This window comes from Spodoptera frugiperda, chromosome 2 (genome assembly GCF_023101765.2).
Source record: "Spodoptera frugiperda isolate SF20-4 chromosome 2, AGI-APGP_CSIRO_Sfru_2.0, whole genome shotgun sequence".
Classification (NCBI taxonomy): Eukaryota; Metazoa; Arthropoda; class Insecta; order Lepidoptera; family Noctuidae; genus Spodoptera; species Spodoptera frugiperda.
This window is the reverse complement of record NC_064213.1, coordinates 8,014,158-8,038,335: the sequence shown is the minus strand read 5'-3', so window position 1 is coordinate 8,038,335 and position 24,178 is coordinate 8,014,158. Positions and strand designations below refer to the sequence as shown.

At 34.7% G+C, this 24,178-nt stretch overlaps 1 protein-coding gene across 10 annotated transcripts in view; it reads left to right on the top strand.

The window, feature by feature from the left end:
- The first annotated feature begins 1,241 nt into the window (after positions 1-1,241).
- Positions 1,242-24,178, top strand: part of LOC118268873 (G protein-coupled receptor kinase 1) — a 45,840-nt gene continuing 22,903 nt past the window's right edge. For 2 of the 10 annotated variants that reach the window (XM_035583653.2, XM_035583652.2), the window contains exons 1-8: positions 1,242-1,746; positions 6,019-6,095; positions 10,388-10,461; positions 10,558-10,659; positions 12,930-13,004; positions 13,081-13,142; positions 13,220-13,328; positions 14,639-14,773. In XM_035583653.2, coding sequence (XP_035439546.1) covers positions 1,634-1,746; positions 6,019-6,095; positions 10,388-10,461; positions 10,558-10,659; positions 12,930-13,004; positions 13,081-13,142; positions 13,220-13,328; positions 14,639-14,773 — 747 coding nt within the window. In that variant the 5' untranslated portion in view covers positions 1,242-1,633. Of the gene's footprint in view, positions 1,747-6,018; positions 6,096-10,387; positions 10,462-10,557; positions 10,660-12,929; positions 13,005-13,080; positions 13,143-13,219; positions 13,329-14,638; positions 14,774-19,218; positions 19,296-23,602; positions 23,677-23,772; positions 23,875-24,178 lie in introns of all 10 variants that reach the window. The other 8 variants (XM_050703200.1, XM_050703193.1, XM_050703196.1 and 5 more) reach the window with 8 other exon arrangements.

Below are 24,178 nucleotides of genomic sequence, written 5' to 3'. Positions count from 1 at the left end.
TCTAAAACAATGGACGAATTTTTCAGCCTTGTCCTAATACTGAGGAAGAGGTGATATAGTACAGCGGTAGTATTACTTTGTGATTGAACTCGTTAGAAGCCCAAACACATCGATTAATAGACGAGGCACACACGTGAAACTAAAATGCGTTGAAAATGCCCTTGGTCCTTGAGTCATAAATATAAACAAAGACCCAGCTGTATATGCATAAGTAAAAAAACGTGGTCAAAAAATAAATGTTGTCTAAATCAATTTAGAGGTAGTTAGTAACTTTTGCTTTAGCTACCCCTTCGAAGATGAAAGCTGTTATGTAATGCTATGTTCATTATGTAGAATGCTTCACTGCTTGCTGGATCATTGATTAAACAATGATTAGATTCATATTTATTCTACTAATGATAGTTTTTTATGCGGTTAGGGTTCAGAGTGTTAATTTGCTTTTAAAGTGGCCCACCAATGGCTTACGTTCACGCATTAAACGCAATACTTGCCAGGGGTCCGAAATAGGTAAACTTAGACTATTATTAGAACTTATGGCGGGATATGTACCATGTTTATTCACTTCGATGAGTTTCCGATATTTCGGCAATGTTTCAAGCGCCATGATCATGGTGCTTGCAACTGTTCATGAGTTCATAAGTTCTAATAATAGTGTTAGTGACCATGTTAGCTTAAAAACTTAGACTAACATCAACAGCCTATAAGCTCAAAAACATCTTCTCGAGAAGATTTGAGCATTAATCACCACGGTTGCTCAATGAGGGTTGGCGATTTTAAATTTTTTTTTATTCGACTAAAACTAATGCTTGACTACAATCCCACCTGATGGTAAGTAGTGATGTGATTTATTATTAGAAATTAGCATTGGGAGTTGCTGTTGGTGGGTTTCGAACCGGCACACTCATACATGAGAAGCGGGCGTCTTAAACCTCCGAACCACCACGACAGGGGCATAGACTAACGCAAATTGCAAACTAAAAAAATAAATTAATCAATACAGTTTATTAGTTATTCCATATTTTTTAAATTAATTAGTTTTGTAAAAAAAATATATATTACAGAGTTCCTGACTACAGAGTAGTTGTAATACAACTACACACAGGTTTATCCATTTTGGTAGAAAGTTTGGTAGGAAATCTACTTTATTGTGGCAACAAAATGACGTTCCTGAACGAAAGAATTTTGAATGTGTGCGGAAAATTGTGTAGTTTGTACGTGTTTACAATGACCGGTAGTAGTGTGCGTAATCAGTATATCGCACTGATGTGTGTGTGAAGTCGCGCGGAGTGACGGGTGTTGGATTAGATTACGTTTCTTGCGATTGTAAATCATTATTTGTTATAGCTTCTTTCTGTGTAAAATCTACTGCGCTTAATTACAAACTTAACGTTTATCTGTAATGATAATTTGCCAATAAGTTACGTGGTCCTATGTTAATAAAAAAATATTCTGCGAATGTGAGTGATCAGCATGTGTCACCACTCATCAACAAATTCTGTGAAACGGTGAACAGTCGCGATGTGAGGAAAGCTATGACTATCAGCTGAAAATCAACTTGATTTAGTTAGTGTTTGTGTTGCGAACCAGTGTTATTTATTATTTGTCTGGTGAAGGTGATAAATTGAGACTCAAAATGGCGGACCTCGAGGCTGTGCTGGCAGACGTCAGCTACTTGATGGCTATGGAGAAGTCGAAATGCACTCCTGCAGCTCGGGCCAGTAAAAAGATTGTTCTCCCAGACCCAAGGTAATGTCATGAGGGTTTGAACTGCGCCATGACAATCCGGTATATGGTGTAAACACGATTTTATGAAAGACTTGATGAACTTGTTTACAAAATTGATTTTATCACGATTTATTATGAATTCCGTTCAAATTATGAGAGAATCGAGAGGATAATCAGGACGGAAATTATTTCTGTCAATTCATTATGTTAGTCATTGGTTTGTTCCTTATTCTGTTAGACGATACGATTTGCAAACGTATAACATGAGTAAGTGGAAGAGTCGCGAGTTGACTTGTTTATCCTACACTTTAAAATAGGAACTTCAAGATAAAGTTGTTGTTTATTTGACAGAATTAAAAAAGGAAATAAAATTTAGGTCATTACCATTTGTTGAGGTCATTGCACTCAGAACAAGAAATTATAATTTTCATACAAATTCATTCACACATTTAAATTTGTTAATTAATGTCTTGTTTATGTTAAAATTTACAAGGCATAAAAAAATAACTGGTATATTATTGTTTTTAGATGAAGCATTAGCAAATATAGCAAAATATCTGTTGGACAAATAATAATATTTTTTACCTGTTGTGTTTATGGCCTTGATAGGTAGGTACTCTATACAGAGTGAAGAGGTAAACCTATCCACCTTATAAATTAATAATTTTAATTTAATTTTTTTTTATAAATCAATTCTGTGACATATCCTTATTGGATTTATGTGAAAATTCTTATCAGATAAAAAGTTCGAAAGTTGTGTGTTACAATTTTAGTTTATTTTGCCATTAAACCTTATAATAGGTAGATATTTAAAAAAATCTTAAATAAGTATTACAAAATAGTTGCCTAATTAGTTATAAGTATAATGGATTTTGGTCTAATAATCTGTTTGTATTTGATGATCGATTACAAAAAAAGAAATTATTTAATGCATTCAAGCAAAAAACCTTTTCTTATTATCTTTAAAAAAATTAAGTGCCTAACTATATTAAAATCTTAGTATCTATCTATTTAATGAACATTTATTTAATATTCATCACTTACTGACATTTAAAAATCATAATATTTTAAATATCAAACATTCTTTATGTTATCTAAATATCAATTTGTAAACAAAATTCACCAATTAATTTCCTATAAGAATTACTTAATACATAAAACATGTTATTTCCCAAAGAAGGCAGAGGTGCCCCAGCTGTGTTATAAGTCCTGTATAGTACCTATTTAATCTGGTAATCCATGTGTTTAGATTGCCTTGGATCTATGCTAAATTCTAAACTTTATTCTATTACTCACAAGATCTTTTGAAAACTGAAAGAAAAAATGAAATAACCCAATATTACACTGTTCAACTAAGAATCAAATCTAAACCCCTTGTTGAACAGTTCGGCTTGCAACCACTTATCCAACATGGAAATACCTACTATGACAATTGTAATGTTGGTCACAATTAGTTTTCCCCTCGGCTTACAGACCACCACATGACCTCTGAATCATTTAGTGACTCATCCACAAATTGAGGTTGCTAACACATGTTTTGGCCCACCATTATTTGGACAATAGATTTTGGTTAGACTATAACAAAGTATTAGTTTTAAATATGTATTTTGAATGAATTTTTTGTTGTAGTTGTTAGTGAGAACTGTACATTTTTTACTGTCAATGATGAGGAGGGATAAAAGTAAGACCAAAGGAAAAGATAATGTGTGATAGAATAGTAGATATTGACCCAACCCCCAAGATATTGGGGTAAAGCCAATAATAAGATTAATTCACTAGTTAATAGATTGTTGCTGTTTTAAACATTGACACAAAATAAGTTCATTATTATTATATTACTAATGGAAGTAACAGGAATAAAATGTAGTCTAAAAAAAATATAGGCAATGTAAGGGTACATACAAAGGAAAAAAAAATAAGACTGAATTGCAGTAATGCTCTAGAATATTTATTTTCAAGTTAATGTCAATACCTATAATGTTTTTCAAATTATCATTGTTAGTAGTACTTACAAAATTGTAACATGCATTATAACTAAATCACTATCTGTTATCAGGCTATCATCAAAAATGTGCCAGCATGTGCCAAACACTGATAAATACCATGTTATTTACTAAATATGAAATGCAACAAGTCCTTCTGATTTAGATAATGTCAACATATCTGATGATACTTGTCATAATAAAACAACATTGTTTGTAGAATTTGTACTTTATGTGCATGTAATTAAAGTATATTTCTTTCTGAATAGGGAAACCTCGTGATTTAAAAAATATCTCCAATAGCTCCAAAATTTTAAGAAATACTTTTGTGATCTTATATGGGACTTAAGATAAGATTACCTATATGTATATGACAGAAAAGAATTTAATTTCCTTAGTAACTACTTACTTAATCCATTTTTACCTACAATTGGTTAGATACTTAAGTAGGTAAGAAATAATACTAAAATAGAACTTTTTTATTATACCTATTTAATTATTAAGCATTTTTAGCAAGGGGAGTGCCCGTAAATGTCCTGTGTCACTTAATATAATTTATGAACAACATAATAGACCTTAAGTTACAGGTCTCAAATATAGTCGTCGTCGTCAGTCGCTATTAGTTGTGGCCAAAACAAAAAAGCAAAGTTCTGGTTTGCAGCATATTAGGTACACAATTTTGTATAGCAAAGGGTGTCATTCATTATTATTTGTATTACATCTAACTAATGGTCAACTACTCTATAATTGAGCTCTCGAAATAATTAGATCGTAACTAGTACTTACCACAGTGCATAATTTTTGCTTAACCACATCCTAATAACTGTAGCACAACTGCTTTTTGCATGTGCTAGAAATAGCTGGCAAATAAAAAAATCCTTTTGGTCTTGCAAAACGTCTTCATAAAACGCCAATTTCAGGGTTATCCTGGAAATAAGATTTTTGCGACAGAGTACGTGATTTTTAGTCTAATTCCAAAATTTCATTTAAAAACTATAGACGTGTAACTCTTAAAATGAAACGTGTTTTTGGTCGAATAAGAAATGTAAACTGAAAGAAAGCTATTAATAAATAACCGTTTGTACTTTAAGTACAGTGCAGTACATAACTGCTACTTTACTGCCTGTAACGCTCTATTTACGTAGCGTGCCGATAACTCGTTTACGTATAATCGGAATAGATATTGTATTTCAACTATCGATATTTTTAGGGATATGGATTATTCATAATACATAAATACTTGCTATAAACAGTTTGTGAAACTGTAATTCTCAGTAGAAATAGTTACAAAAGCATAAGACAAAGTTTAAGATAGAGTCTGCTCGATAAAGTATTCAGTGAGTAGCTCGCTTCGTAGTCTGCATAATAAATCAAAATATGACACGTAGTATTGGTCGTATCAAAGCAAATCTATTTAAATCATACTCAATTCGTGGATAGATCAAGAGAATTATTTCCATAACACGATAGTTTATTCATCTACTTGGTAAATGCAGGGCGCCCGAGGTTGTCGTGTTTATCAAGCTTTGTTGTGTGGTCGTAGATATTAAAAAGTATAATTACGAGACGTACACGCACGCGAATTGTTCTAAATCAAATCAAACGCAACCGTAACTTATTTAACATGTTATAATAACTATTAGTGAACATTACGAACTCACTGAGGTTAAGCCTCAGCTAATAAGTAGAGCATTGTATCAGCAAATGTCGTCATATTATTGTCATCGTCGGCTCTGCTCTCATTTAATTACTTCTCTAGTATGCAGCTCAGTATAAAAAACAAAGCGCGGCATACGACGACCCTCAACAAAGATCTGAATATTCACGAACGTCATACCATCCTGTGAAAGGGTAGCGTCAAATTCTGATTACCAGGGAAATGGAGACAAAATACGTTTGCATAATTTAGCAGCTTTTTCGCTTGCTAGAAACTCTCTGACTAGTTACTCAAATTGAAAATGTCGCTGCAAGGCAAGATAGAAACTAAGCAATGCTAAGTTCACCATATAACAGACGCAGTCGTAAAAAGTTCAAAGACACGTCTTCTGTTTACAAAAAATATGGTGGTCGCTATACGGTAAACAAAACGATAAACTAACATTTTATTTAAGTCGCGGCTCCCGTATCTTAGTAATACATTTTATTGATGAATTTTTGTCTTTGTTAGTTTTTATTACCCACATATTAGAGATATTTAAACCTACAATATCCCTTTATAAGTTTACTAAAATTCGTGTAGGAATGGCAGTAAACAAGACTTTTGATTTGACACAGGATGCACAATTTAAAACGTATCTTCTTTTTGTTACAGTGTTCGGAGTGTAATGCACAAATACATGGAAAAGAAGAATGAAGTAAATTTCGACAAAATATTCAATCAAGTCTTAGGTGAGTGGGTCTTTATCAAAATAATATATAGGTACTATTTGTTATAACAAATTTTAAAGAAATCATAGCAGAATATAACTCATTTCACTAAGTATTCGCTGACTGCTCTATGCATTCGTATGAAATATATCAGTCCACGAAAGACGAAAGATAAATGTCGAGAATGTGCCAATTTCGTCACTTCCTAACTTTATAAAATTAATGGGTACTTAAATCGCTAACGTACAGTAAAAATTTATAGTGTAGTTCGAGGTAAATAATTTGTAGATGAAACAGTAAAAAGTTTTCCAATGGGGCAAAAGAAATAAATCGGGCAATTACAGCAGAAATTACGACCATTCGTAAAAATAATGCACGGTCTTTGTGACTGTATAAACCGGAGAACATAACTGCACGATTATATGATCGGGTCCATTATGTTTTGATCAACCGTATCCGCCTTCAAAGATCATAAAAGGGGTATTTCTAATTACCCTTCGTGCTATTTTGGGTCCTATTTTGATTAGTAACTCTGTTCATGCCTTGTCGTACGAATTGCGATTATTGATAAGGGAACTTCCTAATATTTGACTATCTTGTAAAATTAATTGAAAGTGTTTTTCTAACTACTTACTTGTTTTATAAATTAACTAAAAATAACGGTTTACTCCCGTAAATATACTAAGAAAAGCTCTACTAATTTCGAGTCACAGAGGGACTCTTCCTCCCGTCCCGTTAAGTGGGTAAATAGTTATTTTTGGGTAATTGTCTAACAATGATTTTATAGCATTAAAAACATAGATTGCAATTACTTTAGAGCTTCACATTATGATAAACCAATATCATTAGGATTTAATCGAAAGAAATAAATAGTGTTCTTGTGTGTTGTTTAATCTCTCCCGTATCCAAGTTCCTCGCCATCTCGGCTTAGATTAGAGACATCATTATTGGTTGGTCGACGCTAAAAGAAACAGTGTTGTGTAAACACGAGGGCCCTTTGAGCCGTTTCTTTTCGGGCGATTTACGTCTGCGCTTTTACAATTGCTTCGTAGATTGAACGAGCACTCATGTCGTCTGATCACACGTCCATGTTTGCTATTATTCTTCTTTGATGTTTGTTTTGTGTTATTCTGACTAAAAATAACAAAATGGTTTTCTCTCAGAACATTTCTTAGTTTAAATACAGGTTTATATTAAGACTGGAAACTGTTTTTAACATTTTAGAACAGAAATGCATTATTATTTATAGAATTTACCCATGCTTTGTGCTCTCAGAATAATAATGTATGTTCTCTGTAAACAAAGGTTTCTCACACTTCACCGTGTCTGCAATGAAGATAAAAATAGTGCAACGTGCATTGCATGGCTTTTCTTAATGGCATCAGTTTTAACTGGTATACATCGCAAACACACGTTGTACGCCATTGATTTAAGTATTCCAAACAAGTTTAATTCAAATTCACTTTCGTAACAACTTTCTTGCGGCTTGCGGGATTTATATCGTAAACAAGATTAAACGTAAGCGAGCCGAGTAGGCCGCGTCGTTGGTTCCGCACACAGCTACGCACGCCGGATTATTGCCGCTCTGCGTACAATTGCTTTCCCTGTAATGAAGTTGTCTCGCTCATGTCGCTAAGGATAATTTTCTTAGTCCTGTCCTAGAACTAGACTTGTTTTATCCGACGGCTTTCTTTGTCTTATACTCTGATCTTGTTGTGAAGAACGAAAGTAAAAAGCTTTGGTGGTTCTGGTTATATTTTGTCATTTGTAGGTAAGATCAGAATTAGATAAGAAATACCTCATATTTCTAGTGTTCTGTATCTGAAGCTAAATGAAAGCAGGGTCTGGTGTTGACACAAGTGTCAATCTATTAGATACAGATTGCACTGCAGCTGTACTTGGCCCGCTGGGGCGGAGACTGTCTACCTACGTCGATATTGAAGATTTCTCTTGAGAGAACATGTAGGTTTATGGCACACGTACAAGTCTGGGCATTTGCTAGTAAGTAGGTCTTGGATTTGAGTAACTGTTAGGCCTACCTTACATATAATTATAGAAGTAATTTCCCTAATGTGTTTGTATATTAAACTATTCATTATGGTAACACATACTGCTGTTTACTAGTAATTAAGTGAGCACAAAGCGCTATTTTTCTCCTGATAATGAATGAGAAAAGCTTTACTTAACTTCCCTTTTATTTTTATTTTAAGTTCCAATGTTTGCAACATTAACATAACGTTTGCGTGAATCAGCGCTTGAGTATTTTATTAAAACGCTACGCTAGTTGGTACCGATTTAATTGTATGTATGTATATTAATCGCATGTTTATGCATACTATTTCTGAGAATACTGCAGACCACAAGTTTTCAGTCCCAATATTGCCGCTACAAATTATTTTACCAAAGAGTAGATTGCTTTGTAAGCTGATTAAAACAGGTCCACGTGGATCCAAACTATATCTTCCGTAAACGCTCGCTATTGACACATAAACGCATAACGTATAATAATACCTTTAGCTGTATGAATCTGCCATTTATGCTCCACTTAGTATGAATTCAGTGGATAAAGGTGTTCGATCAGTTAAATCTTTTTATGTTTAGTTGGCGTATTGACAGTGTATTGTATAGCGTGACACCCGTGTCAACATCTTGTATGTAGGACAAACAGATTCGTCTTTTTAAGAGTTTCGAAAGCTTGGGTGATTAGGGGTTACGTTTACGGAGATAGAGCACGGGATAAAGTAAAGGATCCTTATCTGGCCTATATATCAGTGACCCACGGCGGATCAAAAGACAATACCATTGAGAGACATTTCTGAAAGCCTTGGAAGTAGATAGCTAGCCGCCATGAGCCGTTCTGTTGTGAATTTACTTGTAGGAAATAAGGTACACATTCTTTTTTGAGTCCTAATCACAAAGATCAATATCTTATTAATGTTAAACAATATTGAAAAACCTTTTTGGTAACATTTTGAAATATCCGAACTAAAAACTCGGAACCAGAAAACTGAATAAAGTCTATAAAATAAAACGAAATAAAGTTGTACAAATGTAAGATAAATACCACTTTTCAGTTGAGTACTGTTGCAGACATCAGTGTGTTTGTTGAACTAGAACTTATCTGTATTGAGTATTTTACATCCGAGTGCTACGCATTCGAATGTAGCGAGTAGGGACCCCTCATTGTGTTTCTATTTAGGTAACTCCTCCTAATGCTCGTATACTATGTTTATTGACCAGATCCGTTTTTTAGGGCGTCAATGAAACCCGCCCCCGTAAATAGGATGCGATTTATCGAGTCTCATGTCCGGAATTAATATTATGACGCTCATATCAACGCGAACAGTTGTCGTTACGCGTTTTAGTTAAATAAATATATGCTAATTTATTGTAGCAAATTGTTTATAAATTACGTTGAGTGATTTAGGTACTTATGATAAAAACTCAAAATCACAGTTGAAATATGTAGATGTAGAATTTCAAAATCCTCTGCTGCCTTAGTAGCAGTAAGTAGTCTCTCCTCGTGTTTAAAATGGACCCACGAGGCAATCCGTTTAAACCAAGCGGAAATAATCACACCAATTTATTTTTCATTAAGCCCACTTGTCCGAGGGCGAACTTTTCTAGAAATTGCAGTAATTTCAATGATCGTCTTGATAGTCGGTCGAGAGGGCGATATTGCAGCGAGGCTCCCGGGAACAAGTTACAAACGCAATTTACGGTGGCCCCCACTTCCACTTGCAGTAAATAACTTTATCGGCTTCTCTGGACTGGACATTATAGGGCAATGTCGTTGACGTTCTTGGCTTGTTTTGCCAACTTAAGTGCTGTGATATAACTTTCTTGTCTGCTGAAACTGTAAAACCTATTTAGAACTGCAAATTTTCTACAGCTTCAAAGGGCAAAAAATAGAATCTAGTACGGCTCACGAATAAATAAAATAACACCCAGGCCTCAAGTTAGCAGCAGTACCTACAAAAATTACATAATATGAAGATCTGTGCTAGTAAAGCGTTACGCAATCCAGTCATGTTCTAAGGTTACTACCTCGTGTCCGAACCGAATCATGTTTTATTTTCCAGTGATCATTATCAATTTGTGTCATACCATTTTGACGCAAAACGTAGAGTGCTGTCGTACAATACGATTATTACATGTTACGCACACCACTTATGACTGAATTAGCAGATGCCACACAATCAATTGACATCATACCTATTAATTTACATACACGTGTTAAAAATACTCGTGAACAACCTTCGTGGTTTTACGTAAATAAAAACACAATTTGTAACTTAACATTTTTGTTCCAGGTTATTTATTATTTAAGGAATTTTGTGAACAGACTACTGATGACCAAGTGCCACAATTAAGATTTTATGAAGAGGTAAATATGACCCTTTTAGTGTATGAAAATATTATCTGTTAATTAGGTAGTAATGTTTGTAGAAAATTTGGATTATAATGCTTATTTTCTTTACAGATTAAATTATATGAAAAACAAGAATGTGTCGAAGAGAGGCGGCGGATCGCCAGAGATATATATGACAATTTTATTATGAAAGAACTTCTAGCACATTCACATGTAAGTAAATGAAAATTATGCTCATGTTTAATCCATATAAAGACGTAATATTCCTACAGTTTAGACTACGTGACATCTTTGTTTTATTAGATAGACAATTTACTAAGGATCTCCATGGCACTAGCTAGCCAATACAAACAGAATTTCTTCCACAAAGCACGTCATCGTGAGATAAGCTACTGCGGCTTAGTGTCCTTTTTGTTATGCGTAGCACGTCAGCGTCCTTACTGCCTTGTTATGAAATAAGGCATAAACGAACATCCACATTTTATGCACTCATATTTCACTTTGTATGAGCCGTCACATTAAATTGCATTTCATGAAATTCATAAACTTCAAAAGTTTTACAAGTATGGAAAGTTTGTTCGTAGAAATATCGTAGCGGAATACTTCTGCGCTTCGCCCACGGCCTTCGCTCGCTGTCTGTTCGATTTTAATTCTTGGGATTATCTCCGTTGCTCTAGGAGATTTGCACTCAGCTTCACTTGCAAAACTATCGTTACGTGGACTTATTCCAAAGCTAGAACAAATAGTCACAGTTGCACTAAGTATTAAATCCATTTAAATCTGTGTACCGGAAAAATGCTCACTTTGTGCGAAAAATTGAATTTTCTCTCTTAATGACGTTTATCTACTTTTTCTATTATAGAACGATATGACCTATAAAAGTCTTAAAACTATCCAGAATGATTTGATTTATTTAAACGTGAGCACTATGATAGTTGAACGTATTTCAATTATGTAAAAGCTTTTAACCCAATGAAATGAGTGAGTACAAAGTGATACGATCTACGTGGTCCACATAGCGCTGTGCTTGCGGTTTTCGTTTTCAAATAGTTTCTAATCTAACATCTCTATGTATTATGTGGGGTTCGCCTGTATAGATCGCGCCGACAGCGCCTTTGTTATTAGACCGCCCTGTTGCCAAACATCGTGGCATATGGCGGTGATGTTTCCCGGCATCATCACTTTGTTTTCACTTTTTGTGGTTAAACTTATGAGGTCGGTGCAAATGAAATAAAACAACGTTCGATGTGGAGTTTTGATAAATGATTTTTCCCGCCTTGAAAAATACTGTTTGAATTCAAAGGCGTATCATTTTCTGAGTGAAACAGTCTGTTGCAGTTGAATCTTGATGAAGTTTGTATAGAAATTGCGAAATAAGAGGTTGTTAGCATTGTATCCGGTTAGAACGACTGTTGTTTGTATAATGAGCCTCGTTAGTGACTGTTGGCGTACTGCCCAAGCGCGTAAACCTCTGATAAATAGCTTAACGTTGGACAAACATTATTTGAAATGTAACCTTTCAATCCTACTACTCAAAATCGTCTGTGTAATGACCCTCTCAGTCTAAATCCGGGGCTTATCGGTGGATGAACCGCGGTTAGTCGGTAAATTCTGTCTGATCAATGATAATTATATCGTTCATATCTCGAACCAGTAAATACTAAGTACATATATATATGCTCGTGTCTATGAAAGGAAAGCTAAACTAGTGGCTATGTGGCTAGATTAGAGATCGCATTCTCAGCGGGTGATGATAAAAACAAATAACGTTTTATGAGCAGTGTCGTCTCTATTGATTTCTAATCAGACTACTTGAGAAATTGCCTGAATTGCTTCCAATGCGGTGGTTTTTATCGCTTCGTTATTGTAGCATTATTAATAAGTGCAGGAAAATCTGCTGGCGACAGCAATATCAGATTTAATTGATTATCGAAGTTTGAAATAATCTCCTTTAGGTATACCAACTCAAGTGAATTTCTCATATCGAAATTTTATTCGTAAAGGACATGCATTGTTTTATTACCGTGTAGACCCTGAAAGTTTCAGTGATCGATTCCGCTCCACTGGGTTAGACTTGGAAATACGTAGATCCGATTATCTGATATTTTTAGAGTAAAAGTTTACTCGTGGCAGCGTAATTACGAATCGATGTTTTGTGTGATAGCTCTAGTAAAAATGTGTCATGATAACAAATTATTATAGGATTCGATATACAATATACGCTGTAGCCTAGTACATGTTTGTTTTAATATCATAACGATAGCTATAATAAAAAGCAGAAAACGGTTATTAAGCATAATAATAGAAAACCCTTTCCAGTATTATTAATAACGTTAATTTATACACTTAGTAAGAACGCGTGAACATTATTCTATAGCGTGCGTGATGTGTACACATTCCCAGTAACATATTTTTTATTTTTATCTAACCTCGATAGCCGTATTTGTTTATTTCACTTGTAAATCATATGCGTATTATTTCAGGATTATTCTAAAGAGTGTGTAGCGCATGTACAAAAATATTTAATGAAGCACGAAGTACCACCGAACCTATTTGAGGTATGTTGTATTTAACTTGGAATAACATAATTTTGATTGAACTTTTATATGAAATTAATTGTATTCTGTATTTTAGCCCTACATTGAGGAAATATTCCAACATCTACGAGGGGAGCCATTTAAAAATTTCTTAGAAAGGTAACAATTGTTTTATATACACTTGTTGCAAATTGACCACTCACGTACAGAATCAATAATGAATTTGTTCGTTGCAGTGACAAATACACGAGGTTTTGTCAATGGAAAAACTTAGAATTAAACATTCAGCTCACAATGAACGACTTCAGCGTGCATCGCATCATCGGCCGGGGCGGATTCGGAGAGGTAAGTGCTATAGCAAAACTTATTCCTAAATATATGCTCTTAGGGTACAAAGTTAGTTACGCAAGTCTCAATGCGAGTCCCAAACCTAATATCATTAGCATTCTGGGCTTGCACCGTGAACGTGTTTACTATATTCATATTCATCTCGACGAACGTAAAGCCGCTACGTACGTAGGTGTAATAAAACCGTCCTGTTCCCCCACTGGAATAGTGATGGATTTTAACGCATGTATTTTAATATTACACTTAGTACAAAGTGATCACTCAAATGTTACGTTTTTATAGGTCCTCAATAAATGGTAGGTTAGACTTTGCCTAGGTGGTCTTTGAATAACCGATAGAAAATAATGTGAAATATTTTTGCTCAGCACAAGAAATATCTTGAAAACTTCTCTGAATGTTAAACCCTGAAGAAAATAAATAAATACATTCCGAAACATGTATTCGTTGAAGCGTAATCATCTAAACACTCGGATATGTCATGATATTGTTATGTAAAACGTTGATAAAATAAACTATTCCCAACGCGGATACTAGCATAAATAAAAACTGTGTAAATATATTGAAAACCGACATTTATCTGATCTATGTTAGGTCATTTTTACGCTTCAACGGTTTTCTTATATTTATATTTCAAAGAAAGAAATACTTAACGATTCTTATATTCAATCCTTTCTTACAGTGTATTCACGCACGAACGTACGCGTCGAATGTATTTTTTAAATAAAGTGGACACGTCTTCGTGTGTTGTACGAATCAATCCCAGCACTTGTGTCAGGAAGTGACGTGGAGTGCGTCTCATAAATCAGTTCACACGCGACTTCCTATACAATTTTTGCATTGAACATGTTCGTAATTTTGAGTTATTCCCGTCATTATAGTCACGATTGTAGTCCTTGACTAAGTTGTAGCAATATGTCGTAGCTTGATCGATATTAAGGCAGTTTAATAGATCTTTGTTGATAGTTTTAATTGTATGTGTTCGATACTCAGTAGCTACGTTATGTAGAGCAGACCACGTTGCTATAAATAATGTAGGTTTTCCCAATACTAAATGCTGACGAGAAGCTTCTGTTCCGAAAATTATCCAAAAGCCTGGGCGGCCGTCATTGTTTTTAACTCAATTAGGTTTCCCAGCGCTTAAACAGAGTTAACTTCGCTCGATGATATCAGAATCCTATGATGTAACGGCCAGACATCCCGAATACAACCTTTTAAGAGTATGTACACGTAGGTACAATTTGGCAACGGCACGTTATGTTCGCGGCGCGTACAGATAAATACCTTATTTACATGTATCTTGTGTACAGGTGTACGGGTGTCGGAAGGCGGATACGGGCAAAATGTACGCGATGAAATGCCTCGACAAGAAGCGTATAAAAATGAAGCAAGGGGAGACTCTCGCCCTCAACGAGAGGATTATGCTCTCTCTAGTCAGTACTGGGGTAAGTACTTTATTACATTTGTATTTGTTTATGACTTTGTCGCCATTTCGACGTTATTGTGTGACGGATTACGTTCTACAAGTTTAGTTGTGTGGCGAATGTGTTTGGTAAGTCGTTACGACCGCATCGTGTTGTGGGTGGACGCGGACTGTTTCAAATATCTAGGTGGAACACTTTTCTGCAATTTGGAATTGCCTTCTAATTAACAAATTACAGTGTATTCAGAGAAATTGGTGTCTGTATAGTAATCATGAATAGGGGAAAACAGAAAATAGTTATTTACGTACGTAACATTACGGACTTCTTCGAAGCGTAGAGATTTTAGTGTTATTGTTTCTATTTACTAGACATTTACTCAAACCCATGCTTTTCAGTAGTGAGTAAAACAGCTCAGAACTATTTAATTCCTCTTAATCTTATTCAACGAGACAATCAATTAAGTGCTTTTGCTTTATAGTCACAAAGTTTAAAACTCCAGCCTGTGAAACCTACAAAACGTAGCTAACAGATACTTGTGCACGTAAGCACACAAGGAACGGTAAACAATCATTTTCTACATTGTCAACTATATGTCTACGTGTTCCAATAAAGATAACGGTGGTTAAGAATGTCACTGTCGATCCGCTAACTTTATGAAGCATTATTTTATGGGAAAATGGAAATGACGTAGGTCAAAAGCATTAGGAGATAATGTTAGTTGCTGCTTTGCCTTCACATCTATTTTGGTTGGATTCTTTTAAAAGCGTCTTACAATAAGCGTATCATGAGCAACTCGTTATTGCCAGCGGTTGCAGCAGCGCATTAAAAAACCCGTGTTATTTTAGAATATAACTTACCTCCATACAAATTTTCCTACAAACATTCTTCTGACGTGTTTGCCAAACTTTCGCATTTATAATTTTACTGTAGATTTTAGGTACTTCTCTAATACTCAAACTTCGTTGCATTTTAATATGCACTTCAAACTGTTGTGCTCTGCTTTTGTTAGCTTTCATCATAAAGTGATACATGAGAAGACATCAAAACTTAGACAAAGATGGCTAACAAACATCACATCCAGAATTTGATGAAAAAACATCAGCCTTATATACAAACGTGTTGTTTATGCCCCACGGTCATTCAAAGCCAATATATCCCAATCCCCTAAATGACTTTCATCTGTATATTGACTTCAACTCAACTCCTAAACTACTCGATTGATTTTGATCTGTCCTTCAACCTAAATATAAGTGCAGCGCTTTCAATTTTACGAAATCTTGTTCTATTTCTAAGTTCGTTACTTAGGGTTGGTTGCTGAAACTGCGGACTATCTAGCGGGTTACCGGGGCTCCGGCTCGACAAGCAGGAGTAGGAACGAGGTGGCTTTTAGTCAGTAAATCTGATACTCCCTCTCGGAAGAAGTCATTGGATGATGTTCCCCCCTTAAAAATATGGGTTGATTGCCACCGAGTCTTATGATCAGATTCAGCTAAATGTCAGTATTTTACAGGGAACGACTAAATGATATCAAAGTACATTATGGTTTTGTTGAGTCTCGATAAATAAAAAAAATTACATGATTGATATAGTATTTAATGAAATCCAACATGGAAATACCTACTATGACAATTGTAATGTTGGTCACAATTAGTTTTCCCCTCGGCTTACAGACCACCACATGACCTCTGAATCATTTAGTGACTCATCCACAAATTGAGGTTGCTAACACATGTTTTGGCCCACCATTATTTGGACAATAGATTTTGGTTAGACTATAACAAAGTACATATTAGTTTTACATATGTATTTTGAATGAATTTTAAGGTGTAGTTGTAAGTGAGAACTGTAGTTTTTTTACTGTCAATGATGAGGAGAGATAAAACTAAGACCAAAGGAACAGAGAATGTGTGATAGAATAATTGATATTGACCCAACCCCCAAGATATTGGGGTAAAGGCAATAATGAGATTAATTCAGTAATGGATAGTTGCTGTTTTAAAAATTGACACAAAATAGGTCCATTATTATTATATTACAAATAAAAGTAACAGGAATAAAATGTAGTCTAAAAAAAATATAGGCAATGTAAGGCTACATACAAAGTAAAAAAAAGACAGAATTGCTGTAGAATATATGTCAATACCTATAATGTTTTTCAAATTATCATTGTAAGTAGTACTCACAAAATTGTAACATGCATTATAACTAAATCACTATCTGTTATCAGGCTATCATCAAAAATGTGCCAGCATGTGCCAAACACTGATAAATATCATGTTATTTACTAAATATGAAATGCAACAAGTCCTTCTGATTTAGATAATGTCAACATATCTGATGATACTTGTCATAATAAAACAACATTGTTTATAGAATTGGTACCTTATGTGCATGTAATTAAAGTGCATTTCTTTCTGAAGAGGAAAACCTCGTGATTTAAAAAATATCTCCAATAGCTCCAAAATTTTAAGAAATTCTTTAAAGATCTTATATGGGACTTTAGATAAGATTACCTATATGTATATGACAGAAAAGAATTTAATTTCCTTAGTAACTACTTACTTAATCCATTTTTACCTACAATTGGTTAGATACTTAAGTATGTATGAAATAATACTAAAATAGGCCTTTTTTTATTATACCTATTTAATTATTAAACATTTTTAGCATGAGGAGTACCTGAAAATGAGTCAGATAAAATAATTTTGGACAACATAATAAATAGACCAAAAGTTACAGGTCGCAAATATAGTCGTCGTCGTCAGTCGCTATTAGTTAGTTGTGGTCAAAACATAACTGAAAAGGCCAGCAGCCTGCAACATATTAGGTACACAATTATGTATAGCAAGGGGTGTCATTCATTATTATGTGTATTAAATCTAACTAATGGTCAACTACTCTATAATTGAGCTCTCGAAATAATTAGATCGTAACTAGTACTTACCACAGTGCATAATTTTTGCTTAACCACATCCTAATAACTGTAGCACAACTGCTTTTTGCATGTGCTAGAAATAGCTGGCAAATAAAAAAAATCCTTTTGGTCTTGCAAAACGTCTTCATAAAACGCCAATTTCAGGGTTATCCTGGAAATAAGATTTTTGCGACAGAGTACGTGATTTTTAGTCTAATTCCAAAATTTCATTTAAAAACTATAGACGTGTAACTCTTAAAATGGAACGTGTTTTCGATCAAATAAGAAATGTAAACTGAAAGAAAGCTATTAATAAATAACCGTTTGTACTTTAAGTACAGTGCAGTACGTAACTGCTACTTTACTGCCTGTAACGCTCTATTTACGTAGCGTGCCGATAACTCGTTTACGTATAATCGGAATAGATATTGTATTTCAACTATCGATATTTTTAGGGATATGGATTATTCATAATACATAAATACTCGCTATAAACAGTTTGTAAAACTGTAATTCTCAGTAGAAATAGTTACAAAAGCATAAGACAAAGTTTAAGATAGAGTCTGCTCGATAAAGTATTCAGTGAGTAGCTCGCTTCGTAGTCTGCATAATAAATCAAAATATGACACGTAGTATTGGTCGTCTCAAAGCAAATCTATTTAAATCATACTCAATTCGTGGATAGATCAAGAGAATTATTTCCATAACACGATAGTTTATTCATCTACTTGGTAAATGCAGGGCGCCCGAGGTTGTCGTGTTTGTCAAGCTTTGTTGTGTGGTTGTAGATATTAAAAAGTATAATTACGAGACGTACACGCACGCGAATTGTTCTAAATCAAACCAAACGCAACCGTAACTTATTTAACATTTTATAATTGTAGTGAAAATTACGAGCTCACTGAGGTTAAGCCTTAGCTAATAAGTAGAGCATTGTATCAGCAAATGTCGTCATATTATTGTCATCGTCGGCTCTGCTCTCATTTAATTACTTCTCTAGTATGCAGCTCAGTATAAAAAACAAAGCGCGGCATACGACGACCCTCAACAAAGATCTGAATATTCACGAACGTCATACCATCCTGTGAAAGGGTAGCGTCAAATTCTGATTACCAGGGAAATGGAGACAAAATACGTTTGCATAATTTAGCAGCTTTTTCGCTTGCTAGAAACTCTCTGACTAGTTACTCAAATTGAAAATGTCGCTGCAAGGCAAGATAGAAACTAAGCAATGCTAAGTTCACCATATAACAGACGCAGTCGTAAAAAATTCAAAGACACGTCTTCTGTTTACAAAAAATATGGTGGTCGCTATACGGTAAACAAAACGATAAACTAACATTTTATTTAAGTCGCGGCTCCCGTATCTTAGTAATACATTTTATTGATGAATTTTTGTCTTTGTTAGTTTTTATTACCCACATATTAGAGATATTTAAACCTACAATATCCCTTTATAAGTTTACTAAAATTCGTGTAGGAATGGCAGTAAACAAGACTTTTGATTTGACACAGGATGCACAATTTAAAACGTATCTTCTTTTTGTTTCAGTGTTCGGAGTGTAATGCACAAATACATGGAAAAGAAGAATGAAGTAAATTTCGACAAAATATTCAATCAAGTCTTAGGTGAGTGGGTCTTTATCAAAATAATATATCTGTAGGTACTATTTGCTATAACAAATTTTATAGAAATCATAGCAGAATATAACTCATTTCACTAAGTATTCGCTGACTGCTCTATGCATTCGTATGAAATATATCAGTCCACGAAAGACGAAAGATAAATGTCGAGAATGTGCCAATTTCGTCACTTCCTAACTTTATAAAATTAATGGGTACTTAAATCGCTAACGTACAGTAAAAATTTATAGTGTAGTTCGAGGTAAATAATTTGTAGATGAAACAGTAAAAAGTTTTCCAATGGGGCAAAAGAAATAAATCGGGCAATTACAGCAGAAATTACGACCATTCGTAAAAATAATGCACGGTCTTTGTGACTGTATAAACCGGAGAACATAACTGCACGATTATATGATCGGGTCCATTATGTTTTGATCAACCGTATCCGCCTTCAAAGATCATAAAAGGGGTATTTCTAATTACCCTTCGTGCTATTTTGGGTCCTATTTTGATTAGTAACTCTGTTCATGCCTTGTCGTACGAATTGCGATTATTGATAAGGGAACTTCCTAATATTTGACTATCTTGTAAAATTAATTGAAAGTGTTTTTCTAACTACTTACTTGTTTTATAAATTAACTAAAAATAACGGTTTACTCCCGTAAATATACTAAGAAAAGCTCTACTAATTTCGAGTCACAGAGGGACTCTTCCTCCCGTCCCGTTAAGTGGGTAAATAGTTATTTTTGGGTAATTGTCTAACAATGATTTTATAGCATTAAAAACATAGATTGCAATTACTTTAGAGCTTCACATTATGATAAACCAATATCATTAGGATTTAATCGAAAGAAATAAATAGTGTTCTTGTGTGTTGTTTAATCTCTCCCGTATCCAAGTTCCTCGCCATCTCGGCTTAGATTAGAGACATCATTATTGGTTGGTCGACGCTAAAAGAAACAGTGTTGTGTAAACACGAGGGCCCTTTGAGCCGTTTCTTTTCGGGCGATTTACGTCTGCGCTTTTACAATTGCTTCGTAGATTGAACGAGCACTCATGTCGTCTGATCACACGTCCATGTTTGCTATTATTCTTCTTTGATGTTTGTTTTGTGTTATTCTGACTAAAAATAACAAAATGGTTTTCTCTCAGAACATTTCTTAGTTTAAATACAGGTTTATATTAAGACTGGAAACTGTTTTTAACATTTTAGAACAGAAATGCATTATTATTTATAGAATTTACCCATGCTTTGTGCTCTCAGAATAATAATGTATGTTCTCTGTAAACAAAGGTTTCTCACACTTCACCGTGTCTGCAATGAAGATAAAAATAGTGCAACGTGCATTGCATGGCTTTTCTTAATGGCATCAGTTTTAACTGGTATACATCGCAAACACACGTTGTACGCCATTGATTTAAGTATTCCAAACAAGTTTAATTCAAATTCACTTTCGTAACAACTTTCTTGCGGCTTGCGGGATTTATATCGTAAACAAGATTAAACGTAAGCGAGCCGAGTAGGCCGCGTCGTTGGTTCCGCACACAGCTACGCACGCCGGATTATTGCCGCTCTGCGTACAATTGCTTTCCCTGTAATGAAGTTGTCTCGCTCATGTCGCTAAGGATAATTTTCTTAGTCCTGTCCTAGAACTAGACTTGTTTTATCCGACGGCTTTCTTTGTCTTATACTCTGATCTTGTTGTGAAGAACGAAAGTAAAAAGCTTTGGTGGTTCTGGTTATATTTTGTCATTTGTAGGTAAGATCAGAATTAGATAAGAAATACCTCATATTTCTAGTGTTCTGTATCTGAAGCTAAATGAAAGCAGGGTCTGGTGTTGACACAAGTGTCAATCTATTAGATACAGATTGCACTGCAGCTGTACTTGGCCCGCTGGGGCGGGAGACTGTCTACCTACGTCGATATTGAAGATTTCTCTTGAGAGAACATGTAGGTTTATGGCACACGTACAAGTCTGGGCATTTGCTAGTAAGTAGGTCTTGGATTTGAGTAACTGTTAGGTCTACCTTACATGTAATTATAGAAGCAATTTCCCTAATGTGTTTGTATATTAAACTATTCATTATGGTAACACATACTGCTGTTTACTAGTAATTAAGTGAGCACAAAGCGCTATTTTTCTCCTGATAATGAATGAGAAAAGCTTTACTTAACTTCCCTTTTATTTTTATTTTAAGTTCCAATGTTTGCAACATTAACATAACGTTTGCGTGAATCAGCGCTTGAGTATTTTATTAAAACGCTACGCTAGTTGGTACCGATTTAATTGTATGTATGTATATTAATCGCATGTTTATGCATACTATTTCTGAGAATACTGCAGACCACAAGTTTTCAGTCCCAATATTGCCGCTACAAATTATTTTACCAAAGAGTAGATTGCTTTGTAAGCTGATTAAAACAGGTCCACGTGGATCCAAACTATATCTTCCGTAAACGCTCGCTATTGACACATAAACGCATAACGTATAATAATACCTTTAGCTGTATGAATCTGCCATTTATGCTCCACTTAGTATGAATTCAGTGGATAAAGGTGTTCGATCAGTTAAATCTTTTTATGTTTAGTTGGCGTATTGACAGTGTATTGTATAGCGTGACACCCGTGTCAACATCTTGTATGTAGGACAAACAGATTCGTCTTTTTAAGAGTTTCGAAAGCTTGGGTGATTAGGGGTTACGTTTACGGAGATAGAGCACGGGATAAAGTAAAGGATCCTTATCTGGCCTATATATCAGTGACCCACGGCGGATCAAAAGACAATACCATTGAGAGACATTTCTGAAAGCCTTGGAAGTAGATAGCTAGCCGCCATGAGCCGTTCTGTTGTGAATTTACTTGTAGGAAATAAGGTACACATTCTTTTTTGAGTCCTAATCACAAAGATCAATATCTTATTAATGTTAAACAATATTGAAAAACCTTTTTGGTAACATTTTGAAATATCCGAACTAAAAACTCGGAACCAGAAAACTGAGTAAAGTCTATAAAATAAAACGAAATAAAGTTGTCCAAATGTAAGATAAATACCACTTTTCAGTTGAGTACTGTTGCAGACATCCAGTGTGTTTGTTGAACTAGAACTTATCTGTATTGAGTATTTTACATCCGAGTGCTACGCATTCGAATGTAGCGAGTAGGGACCCCTCATTGTGTTTCTATTTAGGTAACTCCTCCTAATGCTCGTATACTATGTTTATTGACCAGATCCGTTTTTTAGGGCGTCAATGAAACCCGCCCCCGTAAATAGGATGCGATTTATCGAGTCTCATGTCCGGAATTAATATTATGACGCTCATATCAACACGAACAGTTGTTGTTACGCGTTTTAGTTAAATAAATATATGCTAATTTATTGTAGCAAATTGTTTATAGATTATGTTGAGTGAGTTAGGTACTTATGATAAAAACTCAAAATCACAAGTGAAATATGTAGATGTAGAATTTCAAAATCAATTTCAATCTCTGCTGCCTTAGTAGCAGTAAGTAGTCTCTCCTCGTGTTTAAAATGGACCCACGAGGCAATCCGTTTAAACCAAGCGGAAATAATCACACCAATTTATTTTTCATTAAGCCCACTTGTCCGAGGGCGAACTTTTCTAGAAATTGCAGTAATTTCAATGATCGTCTTGATAGTCGGTCGAGAGGGCGATATTGCAGCGAAGCTCCCGGGAACAAGTTACAAACGCAATTTACGGTGGCCCCCACTTCCACTTGCAGTAAATAACTTTATCGGCTTCTCTGGACTGGACATTGTAGGGCAATGTCGTTGACGTTCTTGGCTTGTTTTGCCAACTTAAGTGCTGTGATATAACTTTCTTGTCGGCTGAAACTGTAAAACCTATTTAGAACTGCAAATTTTCTACAGCTTCAAAGAGCAAAAAATAGAATCTAGTACGGCTCACGAATAAATAAAATAACACCCAGGCCTCAAGTTAGCAGCAGTACCTACAAAAATTACATAATATGAAGATCTGTGCTAGTAAAGCGTTACGCAATCCAGTCATGTTCTAAGGTTACTACCTCGTGTCCGAACCGAATCATGTTTTATTTTCCAGTGATCATTATCAATTTGTGTCATACCATTTTGACGCAAAACGTAGAGTGCTGTCGTACAATACGATTATTACATGTTACGCACACCACTTATGACTGAATTAGCAGATGCCACACAATCAATTGACATCATACCTATTAATTTACATACACGTGTTAAAAATACTCGTGAACAACCTTCGTGGTTTTACGTAAATAAAAACACAATTTGTAACTTAACATTTTTGTTCCAGGTTATTTATTATTTAAGGAATTTTGTGAACAGACTACTGATGACCAAGTGCCACAATTAAGATTTTATGAAGAGGTAAATATGACCCTTTTAGTGTATGAAAATATTATCTGTTAATTAGGTAGTAATGTTTGTAGAAAATTTGGATTATAATGCTTATTTTCTTTACAGATTAAATTATATGAAAAACAAGAATGTGTCGAAGAGAGGCGGCGGATCGCCAGAGATATATATGACAATTTTATTATGAAAGAACTTCTAGCACATTCACATGTAAGTAAATGAAAATTATGCTCATGTTTAATCCATATAAAGACGTAATATTCCTACAGTTTAGACTACGTGACATCTTTGTTTTATTATATAGACAATTTACTAAGGATCTCCATAGCGCTAGCTAGCCAATACAAACAGAATTTCTTTCACAAAGCACGTCATTGTGAGATAAGCTACTGCAGCTTAGTGTCCTTTTTGTTATGCGTAGCACGTCAGCGTCCTTACTGCCTTGTTATGAAATAAGGCATAAACGAACATCCAAATTTTATGCACACATATTTCACTTCGTATGAGCCGTCAC